We start from the raw sequence: 13,933 nt of genomic DNA on the forward strand, positions 1-13,933 counted from the left end.
CTGTGCCACAGGTCCAGATCTGCTTCATCCTTCTGGCTGGAATGTGCCACTTTTGCAGACTGGTTCTCTGAAAGATCAAGCTCATATACACCATTTATTAGCTTTGCTTGAGCAAACACTTTGCCATTTCTAGTCACTTTACATTCTCCATTTCCAAATGTGATCTGGAAACCTTTCTTGTCCAAAGTGGACACGCTGATTAAATTGCAGCTCAGCTCTGGAACGTACAAAACTCTAGAGATTGTGTTCTCAATGCATTCATTGTTTATATTGCATTTCAGGCTCATGGAACCTGCACCTTTTGCTTTAACAATGTTGCCATCTGCAATCTCAATTTCAGATCCTTCTTCATCATTTATCTCATTAATCTCATTAAAATAGTCCTTTTTATATGAAAAATGCGAACTGGCACCTGAATCTAAAATCCATTTATTACGTTTATTTTCACGATTCTGGACAGCTAAATTCCTTTCCTGCAGTAACCATGTGCATTCACATTTCCCCTTCTTTTCCCCTTTTGGCTGAAAGGGGTGGGGTTTCTTTGCCTTAGGAGCTCTGCAGTTCTTTGCAATGTGTCCTTCTTTGTTACAATTAAAGCAAATCACTTTCTTAGGCATCTCTTTGGACTTTGTACATTGCCTAGATGCATAACTGCTGTCCTTGCTTCTAGCATTTCTCACTGGAGATTCAGCTCTATCTCTGCATTCTTCTTTTAAATAACCAATCAAGTCTTTAAAAGTCAGACCTTGTCTATGAGCCATCAAACTTACAAATGCGCTAAAACGTGGTCCAAGTGATGATAACAAAAATGCTATCTTTGTATCCTCATCAAAAGCTTTGGGAGTCAGATCAATTCTTTGAATAATCTCAGTAAATTTGTTGATGTGCTCTGTGAATTCCTCTTTTGAATTCATCCTCAATCTGGTTAATTTACACACCAAGTTTCTGAAGCTGTTTATGCTAGATTCTCCATACACGCGCTCAATATCTCTTAAGATTTGAGATGCATCATCTGTACTATTTATTAATGATAGCTGCTCATCACGAAGTCCACTCAAAATTATGTGTCTAGCTTCACTGTTCATGCGTTTCCAAGCACTTATCTTGGCTAAATCCTCCTCAGACGATCCTGTAGGCTGAGGCTCTAAAGCTTCCAAAATGTGCTTATAATCTAAACATGCTATCAAGCGCTGCTTCCAGTGCATGAAATTGTACTCATTCAGCACAGGCATTCCTAGCTTTGCATCACTATCAAAAGCTGCTCTAGCCATCTTAAAATCCAAAATTTGAAAATTCTTCAAAATTTCAAAAATTTCTCAAAATTTCAAAATCAAAAATCTCAAAAATCTCAAAATACAAAACAATTCTTCACTGCCTTGGGTCACTGTGAACTCTGAGGGAAGGGGGGGTTGCTTAATCCCCACTGCACAATGGAACAAAGGACCATGTGCTTACCAGGAAGTTAACTCAGAAAAATACTACTCAACTCAAAATCACAATCCAATGCAATCCTTCAAAAATACGCAGAAATATGCAATACTGGGGCCACTAACCCTTTGTGGGAATGTTCTGGGGTGCAGGAGAGGATATATTGACTAATTATATCCTTGTCCAACTTGTGCTAGCAAGTTCCCAAAATATCAGCAGAGTTTATAGACATTCCCCTTTTGTTCGCAACGGTAACGTGTGCACAGGTTCGCTAGAACCTCTATAATAATTACTCTGGTAATTTCCCCTTTGTTCCCTCTTAAAATACAAGACACAACACAGTCTTTATAAAAGTATAAAAGAGTTTACTCACGATCTGTTCACAATATGATCCCAGACGGCAGACAGGCTTAAAAAGGTAAAATACACTTAGAATCTATCCTATAGGAAGATAGGCCTCTCCTCTCTTGGCTGAGAGCCAAGAGGGCATCCTGCTTCTTCGAAAGGTGATGGCAGAGAGAGGGAGATGGCTGCCTGCCCTGTGCTTTTGTCATTACCTGCACAGGTGAGGCCACACCCACCTCTGGTCACATGTGGAGGAAGTCCGTCCCCAGGAAGTTTACCTGCTTGTTAGACAGACATCCCTCCCCATGTTCTAACATGTACACTCTAGGAATGTTGTCATTGACTGCTCCTGTGTTTACATCCCACAAAAACCCCCACTGTGGGCAGAGAAGGGAGCCACCTTGAGTCTTCTTGCCCTCTGTCCCTGCCCAGAGTGGTCTGTCTGCGCCCTCATTCCGAAGAGCCTCTCTTCTGTCTCAGTTTGAGCAGGTGCTGGGCTCCGAGATGGACAAGGTGTCCCACCTGAGCACACACCTGGAGGAGCTGGGCCAGGTGCACCTGGAAGCAGAGGCCATCCAGCAGCAGCTGGCCAATCTGAAGGTGGGTGTTTGGGGAGAGGGAGGGAGGGAGGGTTGGCTGGGAGCAGCAGGCGGAGTCCTGCCCTGGGGCAGCCCAGTCCTGCAGGGGCACCCTTGGGTGCCTCTCCACGGGGCCAGCACCTAGGGTGTTGCCACAACACCTCTGGCCTTGGGAGCTGAGCAGGCCAGTGGAGGGACTGAGCTCCTCATGCCCCAAACAGGCTCCTCCCCCCTCCCCATAGATTCTCCCTCCTTCCCTTCCTCCCCGTGGCCCCCAGCTGAGTCAGGGGGTGGGGAGGGGTCTAACAGCCAAGCCCTCCGCCCCCATGCGGCAGCCGCTCAGGGCTTGGTGTCTCAACAAAAGAGGTTCAAAGACTGTCTCAAGGCAAATCTTTAAAAATGTAGTACAAACACCAACAATTGAGAAACACTGGCCTGCGAGCGCTCCAGCTGGAGAACAGCCTTGACCAAAGGTGTCGTGGGTTTTGAAGACACTCGAACTCAGGATGGAAGGGAGAAATGTGCTAAGAGGAAGGCACGCTTGGCAAATCCACACCGTGATCAACTCCCACTGTGGAAGGATGTGTGGATCCAGAACTGGCCTCCACAGTCTCTTACGGACTCACTGTTAAAACCATGTTATTGGAAGACAATCTTACTTGGCTATGAAGGAGCGCCAAAGAAGACGAAGGTGTCTCACCAGCAGCGGCCAGGCAGGGCACCTCCACTGGGGATGGTGTGCAGGGGGAGGGAGAGGCCTGCCCTGCACACAGGAGCTCCGCCAGGGGCCAAGGACCCCCTGCTCTCCCCAGGGCCACTCTGGGGGCAAGCCTGCCCTGGCAAAGGGGCCTCGCGAGGCCCAGTCCTGATGGTGACTCTCCCCACCTCCCAGCTCCTGTCGGCGGAGATCTTGCACCACCACGGCCTCGTGGAACGGCTGGTGGCCATTGCTGACCCACTGCTCAGCCTCTGCCCCCCAGAAGTGCAACAGCAGCTCCAGGTGAGGCCAGTGGGGTGGGGAGGGGGAGGCTCTCTTGACGTGCAATACCCCTTTCAGCCACTGGGTGTCAGTGGAGGGTCTCCAACCCTTTTGCTTGCCTTCCAACGCAACTCCATTAAGGGAGGCAAGTTGGGAGCCGGTTCCAGTTTGTCTGCAGAGCACCTTTTTAGAGCACCTAAAATCCAAAGATTTTTGATACTTGCCCTTTGGCTTAAAAACAGAGGCCTGGCTAAGAGGCCTGCAAAGTCCACTTGGGTGGGGGCCTTTTTCTCTTCCCCCGGGGGCACAAGAGCTGCACCCTCTGGCTGGCAGGTCCCTGTCACCCCCTTCCCTCCGTCAACAGGGCTGCAGAGCCTGTTCTGAGAAAGGGCTGGCCATGCCCCAGGTGGGGGTGCCCTCCCTGTCCTCCAATCTGATCCCCCTTGACATCTCGTGTGCCCCACAGCCCTCAGTCCAGCCCCTGCAGGAGCGCTCGGAGCACCTCCTGCGCCAGAGCCTGGCCTGCACCCTGCGCCTGGAGCGTGCCCAGTCTCTGCTGGCACAGTTCGCTGAGGCCCGTGAGGAGCTGTGCCCATGGCTGGAGGAGACGCAGCGGGCAGTGGGGCAGTTCTCCCCCGACGGCATCAGCTGCGAGGCCTTCCGGGAGCACCAGGAGCTGCTGCAGGTGAGGGGGGGGTTCGAGGGAGACTGGAGGGGGGCTGAGGGTGCCAGGGGAGGCCGAGGGTCCTCACCTGCTTCTCTCTCCCGGCCCGGCCAGGGTCTCCGAGAGGCCATTGCAGAGCACAAGCCCCTGATGTCCAAGCTGCAACGGCTGTCGGGGCAGCTGGCCGAGCTCAGTCCGCAGGAGGCTGCCCCCTTCCAGCAGAGCTGGCAGGCGGCGGAGGAGCAGTACGGAAGCATCCGGGAAAGGGTCCGCCAGGCGGCGGCTGTGCTGGAGGAGGCCATCCCGCGATACAGCCAGGTGAGCAGCCGGACGGTCTCTGGGGCAGCAGGCTGTTAGGATGCGTCCTGGGAGACGGGGGCAATTGGCAGGCCCCCAGCTGGCTCCAGCCCACCGGCCAGCAGCCGGGCAAACTCTGGTTCTCGGAACAGCATCAAAACTGCGACTCAAGCCTCAGAGACCTTTAGAGACTGAGCCCGCAAGCTAGCAGAGATAAGAACTCTTTGCAACAGAAGTAGCAGACAGAGGCATATGTAAGCATATTTACAAGCATTTATTCAGCAGCAGGACAAAGGAAAAAACATGTCTTCTTCCCTTCGTGTCCAAGCAAATAGCACAGGGAAAAGCTATATACAATAATAATAATAATAATAATAAATTTTATTTATATCCCGCCCTCCCCAGCCAAGCCGGGCTCAGGGCGGCTAACAACAGTCAAATAAACAATCAAATAATAACACATTCTAAAAATATTTCATTATAAAAATTAGTTAAAATCAAATTGATGGCAACCGATTAAACAAAATTCTGTGCAGGTTGCCAGAGGAGGGAGTCAGGCTGCGCCCTGACCAAAGGCCTGGCGGAACAACTCTGTCTTGCAGGCCCTGCGGAAGGATGTCAGGTCCCGCAGGGCCCTAGTCTCTTGTGACAGAGCGTTCCACCAGGTTGGAGCTGCAGCCGAGAAGGCCCTGGCTCTAGTTGAGGCCAGCCTAACCTCTCTGAGGCCTGGGACCTTGAGGGTGTTATTATTTGCAGACCGTAGGTTTCTCTGTGGGGCATACCAGGAGAGGCGGTCCCGTAGGTACGAGGGTCCTAGGCCGTATAGGGCTTTAAAGGTTAAAACCAGCACCTTAAACCTGATCCTGTACTCCACCGGGAGCCAGTGCAGCTGGTATAGTACTGGATGAATGTGATCTCGCAGCGAAGACCCCATAAGGAGTCTCGCCGCGGCATTCTGCACCCGCTGGAGTTTCTGGGTCAGTCTCAAGGGCAGCCCCACGTAGAGCGAGTTACAATAATCCAGTCTGGAGGTGACCGTCGCATGGATCACAGTGGCTAGGTCAGGGCGAGAGAGATAAGGGGCCAACTGCTTAGCTTGGCGGAGATGAAAAAATGCCGCCTTTGTTATAGCTGTAATCTGCGCCTCCATAGAGAGGGAGGTATCGAAGATTACACCCAAACTCTTAATGGACGGTGCTGGCACTAATTGCACCCCCGCAAGAGATGGGAGTTGCCCCCCCGATCCCATATCGTCCCGCCCCAGCCAGAGGACCTCTGTCTTCGAAGGATTTAACTTCAACCGGCTCCCACGTAACCATCCAGCCACAGCTTCGAGACATCTGGTCAGTGTGTCTGGGGCCGAGTTAGGATGGCCATCCATCAACAGATAGAGTTGGGTGTCATCAGCATACTGATGGCAACCCAGCCCAAAACTCCGGACAAGCTGGGCGAGGGGGCGCATAAAGATGTTAAAAAGCATCGGGGAGAGAATCGCACCCTGAGGCACTCCACACACCAAGGAGTGACGCGATGACAGTTCCCCCCCAAGCGCCACCCTCTGTCCCCGATCAGAGAGAAACGAGCGCAGCCATTGAAGGACTGTGCCCTGGATCCCCACGTCGGCAAGGCGGTGGTCCAGGAGTTCGTGATCGACCATGTCAAAGGCTGCTGACAGATCTAAAAGAATCAGCAGCCCCGACCCGCCTCGATCCAGCTGTCTGCGGAGATCATCTGTTAGGGCGACCAGAGCCGTCTCGGTCCCATGGCCAGCACGGAAGCCGGACTGGAATGGATCCAAAGCAGATGTTTCATCCAGGAACCTACCAAGCTGTTCAGCAACCGCTCTCTCAATCACCTTACCCAGGAATGGAAGATTCGAGACCGGGCGGAAGTTCCCAGCAAACTGTGCTGGAAGTAAACAGACATGTGACATACAACAACTCCACATGCCTGTTCTAAAGGTGGAATGGAACTATGTCCTAACACAGGCATGGCAGCGGTGGGGGGTGGGAACAGACCTGGGCCAGCCACTTCCCTGCTGCTCCTGACTGGCCAGCACCTCTGGCCTCACACAGCAGCAACGTCCATCTCCGGCCAAGTGAGCACCCAAACCCAGGAAGCTGAGCTGTGAAAGTTATTCGTTTGTTTGTTGCCTTTCCATCCCAAGGTGTCCACAGTGGGGCTTCGTGGCCAGGTGGGAGGATTCGAACCCTGCTCTGTCCCAGTCTGACACCGTCACCTCTCCTCCCCCCTGGCTAGCTTAGGTCACATTATACTTCTGAAGCAATGCAGATACAAAGGGTTTCCCCCTAAGCTAAAAAATCCACAGGGTGAGATGTACTAGGCACAATCTCAGTCCAGTGTAAATGGACAAGTGAGTTATTTGGGCAGCAAATCGTGAGATGACTTGGATGGCTTCACCGCCTTCGTCTGCCTCCATGGTGTGCTTGGAGGGACCCCCCCCCCCACGGGGGAGCCAGGCCTGGCATCTCTTCATGGCAGGGAGATGCCATCAACCAGCATCTCTAGTCTGGGCTGGATGAGGCCCAGAGAGGCTGGCTGGGGCTGCTACAGCCAGGCCAATGCTGTGACTCCCGTTGGGACATTAGAGCGGACCCATTTTCAGCCACAAGGACCACAGGCATTCTCCTGACCCCCCTGGAGACCCCCGGGTGCTCTGGGGCTGAAGGTGCTGCAGGGTCCAACTCCTGCAGGGCTCTCCCACTCATGTGCCTCAGTTTCCCCAGAGCCTCAGATGCTGCCTGCCGGCTCCCTTCCAGCTGTGCACGGCCCGGACTTGGGGGCCCAGTACCCACTCTGGGTGGGTCAGTGGGAGGCCAGCCGGCTGCCTGTGGGGCTGGGCCAACCCTCTGCTGTGCCCCTGCTTGCAGCTGTCTGAGCGCATGGAGCTGATGGTGGAGAGCTTGGAGAGGCTGCAGAGCCGGACGAGGGACCCCCCTGCGGTGCGGGGAGACTCCGCCTGGCTCCGGGAGCAGATCCGGGAGAACGGCCTCCGGCTGGCCGAGCTGGAGAAGCTGGGAGTGGCTCTGGAGACCCTCCGCGGGCAGGGGGCTGAGCTGCTGGCCACCATGCAGGCGAGCGGAAACAGAGGTGGGCACGGCCCCTTCCCCAGCGGCAGGCACAGAAACCCCTCTGCCAAGCAGCTGGCCCCATTGCTGTGGGGCTGGCCAGAGCCTCCTTCCTGCTCCCCAGAGACCCACTGCTCACATTTAGAGGAGCACCGCAGGATCGCTGTGGGTCACAAATCTGGGTGGCCTGGAGGGCACGAGTCCCTCTCCTGTTTGGGGTGGGGGAGGCCGGTTTCCTGCTGAGCCCTCCCCCAGGACCCCTCTCTTTTGGCCTTCCCCCTTCCTGCGGACAGGGATCCAGGAGCGTGTGGAGCAGCTGCTGAGCCAGTGGAAGGCGCTTTGGGAGCAGAGCGAGGAGAGGGAGGACTGGCTGCAGGGGCTGCTGGTGCTGGCCGACCGCTTCTGGCAGGGCCTCTCGGAGCTGGCCGCCACCCTGGGAGACATCCAGCAGGTGGTGCTGGAGCCGGAGGAGGCTGCCTCGGACCCCAGGGCCATCCAGGCCAGGCTCGGGGCCATGCAGGTACCAGGACATTGCTCAGCAACCACCAGGCTGCTTCTCCCTGAGGGATCCTGGGAGCTGCTGGCAGGGGAGGCGTTCCCATGGCCCCCGCCCACCTGCCCCCTCGGCTTTGCCCTGCATCCGGCTCCCAGCCCCCGCCATGCTGCAGCTTCTGTGTGCGAGGAGGCCTCCTGGGTCTGGTTTCAGAGGTGGGACCTTGACCCCGTCACCCATTCTCCCCCCAGGCCCTGCGAGAAGAGATCGACTCCCTGCAGAGCGAGCTGGACTCCCTGGGTGTCCTGGGCATGGAGCTGATGTCGTCCTGTGGAGATCTGGACAAACCGGACGTCACCAAGAGCCTAGATGATGTGAGCTGGGGAGGGAACTATCTAAGGCAGGGAAACCCCACAGGGTACGGGCAGTGTGGGCCATTTGCCAAGGGGCAGCCCCATTGCCCCAGTGTTGGCCTAGGCACATAGAAAGCTTCCTCCTCCTGAGCCAGCCCACTAGTCCATTTCCCTCTGTGTTGCGTGCACTGACTGGCAGCTTCCCCCCAGCAAGAACTGACCCTGTGAGAGAGCAAAGCTGAGCTGGACATGTGGTGGCCGCTGTAGGAGATGGGTTGAGGATTAAATCTGTAGATTATAATTTAAACCTCCTGTCCCACATGTGTGGGAGAAATACAAAAGGTAAGCAGGCTGTGGGGCCTTTTTAGCAAAGTAAGAACCATTACATATTTTACAGCTTACTAAAACTTAGGAATTAGGAATCCCCTTTTATTGGTGGTCTGCAGTCCTTCCCCTCTTCAACCCCATTGCACGTTATGAACCACACCTTTTTAGTAAGCTAAACTTTTTTTTTTACTTACATTTCAATGCAGGCAGCAAATACAGCAAAGTAGCATGCCGAAAAATACTTCTAAGTTACAATACAGGCAACTCCCCATTTACACAAATATGGACATGACCACATATATGTGCATTGCGCTGAACCCAAAAGTGATCCTCAAACGTCACAAAAAATGTCACAAAAAGGGGCGGAATGGGGTGTTTGCAGGCTTTTTCAATGGGTGTTCCGATGGGTGTTCTGATTATATGCAATTACATGTAAGCGTGTGGTGCCTTGGAATGTAGCCCCCATGCAAATGGAGAGTTGTGTGTAAAAGAAAGTTGATAGTCTCACAATAGGGTGTCTGGAGCCCCCAGACACACGTCTGCTTAGCAGAGAGAGAGAGAGAGAGAGAGAGTCTCTTCAGAGGTGGAAGGAAGAGAAAGGAATTAACTCCTTTGTTACAGAATTCCCACCCAGAGGAGGCAAAAGAGCCCGTCACACGCAGAGGGTCCTCTCTAGGAAGTTTAAGAACTCTCTGTGTACTTGCCCTGTGCTTGTCTACCAAAACATGCACTTGTCATTTGGCTGTAAAATCTACAGCCGCCTCTGTACCAAATCCCAGGGGGTGGGGGGGCATATTGTGCCCCAGGGGTGCGAACACACAGGGCACAAGCAGAAGTGGGTGCCCTTTATGGGGGGATGCATTAGGGCACAGAGTGCCAGCCTGGCATGGGGTCCCTGTGTGATGTTGGCCCACAGAATGTGAAAGAGCCTACAGGGGCTGGCCTCCCCATGCCCTGCAGCTTAAACCCCCCCCCACCAATATTTCTCTCACTCCTCTGCAGCTCTACTCTTCTTGGAACAGCCTGAGCAAGGTGTGGGGCGAACGCCAGACCCGCCTGGAGGAGCAGCTGCAGGCCTCGCTCAACTACCAGCAGACCATGGAGGTGAGGAGGGTCTTGGGCACAGGCCATGCGGTGGACCCCTGGGACAAGAACACCCACAGCCTTAATGAGGGGGATGGGGAGCAACCTGTGGCTGTTGGTCCTTATAGGGTGAGCTGGAGAGTATTCCTGACCCCCTTCCTTTGCCCCCCCCCCCGCTGGTCTTTGAAATAACTCCTTTGTGGCAAAGGCTTTGGCCCTCACCCCATAAGCTTCTCCCCTGGCCAAGAGTCAGGTCAACAGGCTCCCTGGCTGGGCTGTTCCCACAGACTGAGGCAGAGTCGGTCTCTGGCAGGCAGCAGCTCACACCCCTCCTGGCCCAGGCAGGTGTCCTGGGGGTGACTCAGCCACCCACAGAGGGGCTTCTGCTTGGCCCGGGAGCACCTTCATGCACACACTGCTGCTTCTGCTGTGGCTGCCAGACCTTATTCCTCTCTGGGACCCCCGCCCCTTTCCGCACTTCCCTAGAGGCTCCTGAGCTGGCTGGAGGCGGCTGAGTTGAAGATTGCAGAGGAGTTTCTGGTCGGGGGGGACCTGGAGCTGGTCAAGCGACAGCTTTCAGAGCTCAAGGTAAGGGAGATGCTCAGAAGAAGTGGAGGAGTGGGCTGTGTGCTCTGGACTCCTTGGTTGGAGTGGGGCAAGGCCACCTGGAAGAGTTTTACCTTTATGTTTTCTATATAACCATGTATCCTAATGATGCTTAAATCACTAAGGCTTCATTAAGGCTAGAAGTGCCTAAAACCTCAGGAGTCCAGAGTTTCTCTCTGCCCTGCTATTGTGCTTGCAGGAAACAATAAGTTTGATGTGTTGGCATTTTTTCTATAGGGAACATTCCCCAGACTGTTTCTCATGCTAGGCCAAAAATGGGGAAACAGGAAGGCGAATGCCTGCCACATAATGTAATGTTCTAGCCTGATAACAGAAAGGGGGTGTTCAGCCAAAGAGGTTTCTTTTCCTCTTTATTGATGAAAATTAGGGCAAAGGCCGTCGGTGATTTCTTATGCACATATATGGGAAAAGCAGAAGTCTTCTTTACATGGGCATAGGAAGGGCTCTTGTCCCTGCTCATTGGTTTGATTTTGCTGCAGTATATGAATATGTAACGCTTAATGCTGTTTGTAATCAGGTATATAAAGCCAAATCCCTAGGGGCTCAGGTACCCAGGCTCTGGAAAATATTCCACTGGGTCTTGATTGCTCAGCAACAAATTTTGCTTTCTTTTTCTCCACTGCTGCGTCTGTTGATTCTTGAACACATTTTGAATGGGCAACAGGTATTCCTTATATGCTTGCAACAGTAGCTATGGGGCAGGGTGTACAGTGGGGCAGGCAGTGGAACCCTTCCCTGCACTCCATGAGCTCCCCCTTTTAACCAGAGAGTGATTCAGGACTAGAAGGAAAATCCATCCCTGGCCAGTGCGGAGACCTGGACCGATCATCTCTATCTCACCTGATGCTGCTGCAAAAGATGTGCTGGGCAAGTGCCCAGGGACCACCTGGGACGGTTCTCTTGAATGGATGTAGATGAGTAGGAGAGGATATATTAACCTTCCTCTTCTTGTGTGAAAATGCAAATATCTATTTCAGCTGCATTCTTAATCACCTTCCATGTGCAACTTATCTCTAGAAGCTATTAGGACAAGGCTGCCTCACCTTCTAGAACAATGATATCCAAGGATGCTTTAGGCAGAGTGGCTGGGGAGGCCCAGCCAGATGGGCGGGGTATAAATAATAAATTATTATTAAATTGTTATTATCTCCCTGTTTTACGTTTCCCTCTTAACAAAGGAACCAGACTGTTAAGTAAACAAGAAAATACAATGTCTACTCACATCAACTTCTTGCCAGGGGTCATCAATTTCAGTTATGGAAATCAGACATGCAATAACCCTTAAGTGTTAAAAATATTCATAGTCCAGTTCAAAATGGAGATTGATCTCTGGAGGAGAGCAGAAATAAATCAATTGCTCTGTCCCCTCCCCCCCCCCCCCCAGGATTTCAAGCGAGAGCTATACCAGGTCAAGGTGGATGTAGAAAGCCTGCGGCACCCTGTGAGCCCCAGGGGGGGCAACATCAAGGGGGCCCCCAGCGCTCTCTGCAGCTTCCGCGGCCGCTGGAACTGGCTGGAGGAGGAAATTGTGAAGCGGCAGGTGAGAACGACAGGTGGCCAGTGTGACGGCTGGACTGGGGTGCCCAGGGGGTGAGAGAGCATTTCAGGAGAGAAACCTCCTGTGGCTGGGGGGGTGGAGTTGCCCCTTTGCTTGGTCAGGTCTGGGTCTGGGTCTGAGAAATTGAGCAGTGGCCCAGTGGGGAACGGCTTTCCTTTCTCTCTGGTGTGCAGCTTGGCTGTCGATCTTTCCCCTCTGCTCCTGACCAAGGGCAACCTGTGCCAAGCCCAGGCCAGCCTCTGCCCCTGATGGAGGCTGCCCTGCCCCTCTCTTGTCTCCTCCTCAGCACCGCCTGGAAGCCGCCCTCCTGGGTCTGGGTCAGTTCCAGAACCAGCTGGAGGAGCTCCTGCAGTGGCTCCTTCGCACCACAGAGCAGCTGGAGGCCCCCACCGCCCTCAGCCTGGACCTGCAGAGCTGTGAGATTGAGCTGGCAAAGCACAAGGTCAGGAGGGGGGCAGGGGAAGTGAGGGAGGGGGCACGGGTCCCTGACACCTTCCTGGGCAAAGCCCACTGAGCCGGCCTTCTTCACCCGGGCAGGTGCTGCGGAACGATGTCGTCTCTCGCACCCGGACCGTCCAGTCTGTGAGGGAGGCCGGGGAGGCCCTGGTGCTCTCTGGGTCAGGGGACCCAGTGGAGGGGCTCCAGGGCAGCCTCCAGCAGCTGGGCCAGCACTGGGACTTCCTCCTGGGTGAGACGGAGAGTCGGCAGCTGGAGTTGGAGAACAACCTCAGCCAGGTAGTTCCACAGGGGAGGGGGCAGGATGCCGGATGCCTAGAGCTCTCTTTGCACCCGCCCTCCAGGAATGTGGTGATGGTGGTCTATTTCTGTGTTTGTGTTTCCCTACCCTCTGGGTGGCGCTGTGGGTTAAACCACAGAGCCTAGAACTTGCCAATCAGAAGGTCGGCGGTTCGAATCCCTGCGACAGGGTGAGCTCCTGTTGCTCGGTCCCTGCTCCTGCCAACCTAGCAGTTCGAAAGCACATCAAGTGCAAGTAGATAAATAGGTACCGCTCTGGCGGGAAGGTAAACGGCGTTTCCGTGCGCTGCTCTGGTTCGCCAGAAGCGGCTTAGTCATGCTGGCCACATGACCCGGAAGCTGTACGCCGGCTCCCTCGGCCAATAAAGAGAGATGAGCGCCGCAACCCCAGAGTCATCTGCGACTGGACCTAATGGTCAGGGGTTCCTTTATCTTTATCCTCTGCTGTTTTTTTTGGGGGGGTGTCATCCCAAATCCCCTAAGGGAGACACAGGGGAAAGGGAACCCCCCCCCCAGTCTCCCCATCACTGGGCTGTGGGGACTCTGCCTTTCCAAAAGGCCACCTAGCGGGGTTTGGAGTCTTCCTCCAAGAAGGAAGCCTCAGTCTCTGTGACGGGAGAACCACCATCTGAGGGGCTCAGCTTGGCTTGCTCAGGGCTTCTTCCGCCTGCAGGTGCAGGATCTGACCTTGGAGATCACAGAGCTTCTCCGGTGGCTGGAACACGTGGAGCTCCAGCTCTTTTTCTCCAAGCCCGGCTGGGATCACCCAGAGACCACCAAGGACAAGCTGGCAGCACATCTGGTGAGTCCCTTCTGTAATACTACCACTACTATTTATTTAAATTCCGCCTATCTGACTGGGTTTCCCCAGCCACTCTGGACGGTTTACAGCGTATATAAAAACACAATTAAACATCAAACATTATGTAGGAGATGGATTGAGAGTTAAATCTGTATATTACAATTTAAACCTCCTATTACAGGTGTGTGGGAGAAATGCAAAGAGTAAGTGGCTTGCAAAGCCTATTCAGCAGAGTAAAACACATATATTTCACATGAACAAGGCAGTTGCACCTTTTTATCCCTTTTCCTTGTGGTCTCCTGCCCTGCCACCGCAGATACTCACCCCCCCACACGCCCCACATGCCCAGCCCCTCACATCTGCCCTTCCCTTCTGGCAGGAGTTGTGCCGAGAGATGGAGTCCAAGCAGCAGACGTACCACAGCGTCCGGGAGCAGCTCCAGCGCCTGCTGGCCACTAGCCACCCCCCGCGGGCTTCCAGCATGGAGCACAGCCTGAGCATCCTAGAGCAGAAGTGGGCCAGCGTTGCCGGCCTGGTGCAGGAGCGGAAGGTGA

The 13,933-nt window shown here is 54.0% G+C and overlaps 1 protein-coding gene across 2 annotated transcripts in view; it reads left to right on the top strand.

Moving 5' to 3' along the window:
• LOC308593261 (microtubule-actin cross-linking factor 1, isoforms 6/7-like) overlaps nucleotides 1-13,933 on the top strand; it is a 32,418-nt gene that overhangs the window by 3,838 nt on the left and 14,647 nt on the right. The window contains exons 2-15 of one of the 2 annotated variants that reach the window (XM_081205424.1): nucleotides 2,254-2,373; nucleotides 3,244-3,351; nucleotides 3,797-4,015; nucleotides 4,109-4,312; nucleotides 7,183-7,402; nucleotides 7,674-7,900; nucleotides 8,125-8,247; nucleotides 9,556-9,657; nucleotides 10,123-10,224; nucleotides 11,648-11,803; nucleotides 12,108-12,263; nucleotides 12,359-12,556; nucleotides 13,251-13,379; nucleotides 13,759-13,929. In XM_081205424.1, coding sequence (XP_081061550.1) covers nucleotides 2,254-2,373; nucleotides 3,244-3,351; nucleotides 3,797-4,015; nucleotides 4,109-4,312; nucleotides 7,183-7,402; nucleotides 7,674-7,900; nucleotides 8,125-8,247; nucleotides 9,556-9,657; nucleotides 10,123-10,224; nucleotides 11,648-11,803; nucleotides 12,108-12,263; nucleotides 12,359-12,556; nucleotides 13,251-13,379; nucleotides 13,759-13,929 — 2,235 coding nt within the window. Of the gene's footprint in view, nucleotides 1-2,253; nucleotides 2,374-3,243; nucleotides 3,352-3,796; nucleotides 4,016-4,108; nucleotides 4,313-6,569; nucleotides 6,666-7,182; nucleotides 7,403-7,673; nucleotides 7,901-8,124; nucleotides 8,248-9,555; nucleotides 9,658-10,122; nucleotides 10,225-11,647; nucleotides 11,804-12,107; nucleotides 12,264-12,358; nucleotides 12,557-13,250; nucleotides 13,380-13,758; nucleotides 13,930-13,933 lie in introns of those variants that run through there. The other variant, XM_081205425.1, reaches the window with a different exon arrangement.

This window comes from Podarcis bocagei (assembly GCF_964188305.1).
Source record: "Podarcis bocagei genome assembly, chromosome: 8".
Classification (NCBI taxonomy): domain Eukaryota; kingdom Metazoa; phylum Chordata; class Lepidosauria; order Squamata; family Lacertidae; genus Podarcis; species Podarcis bocagei.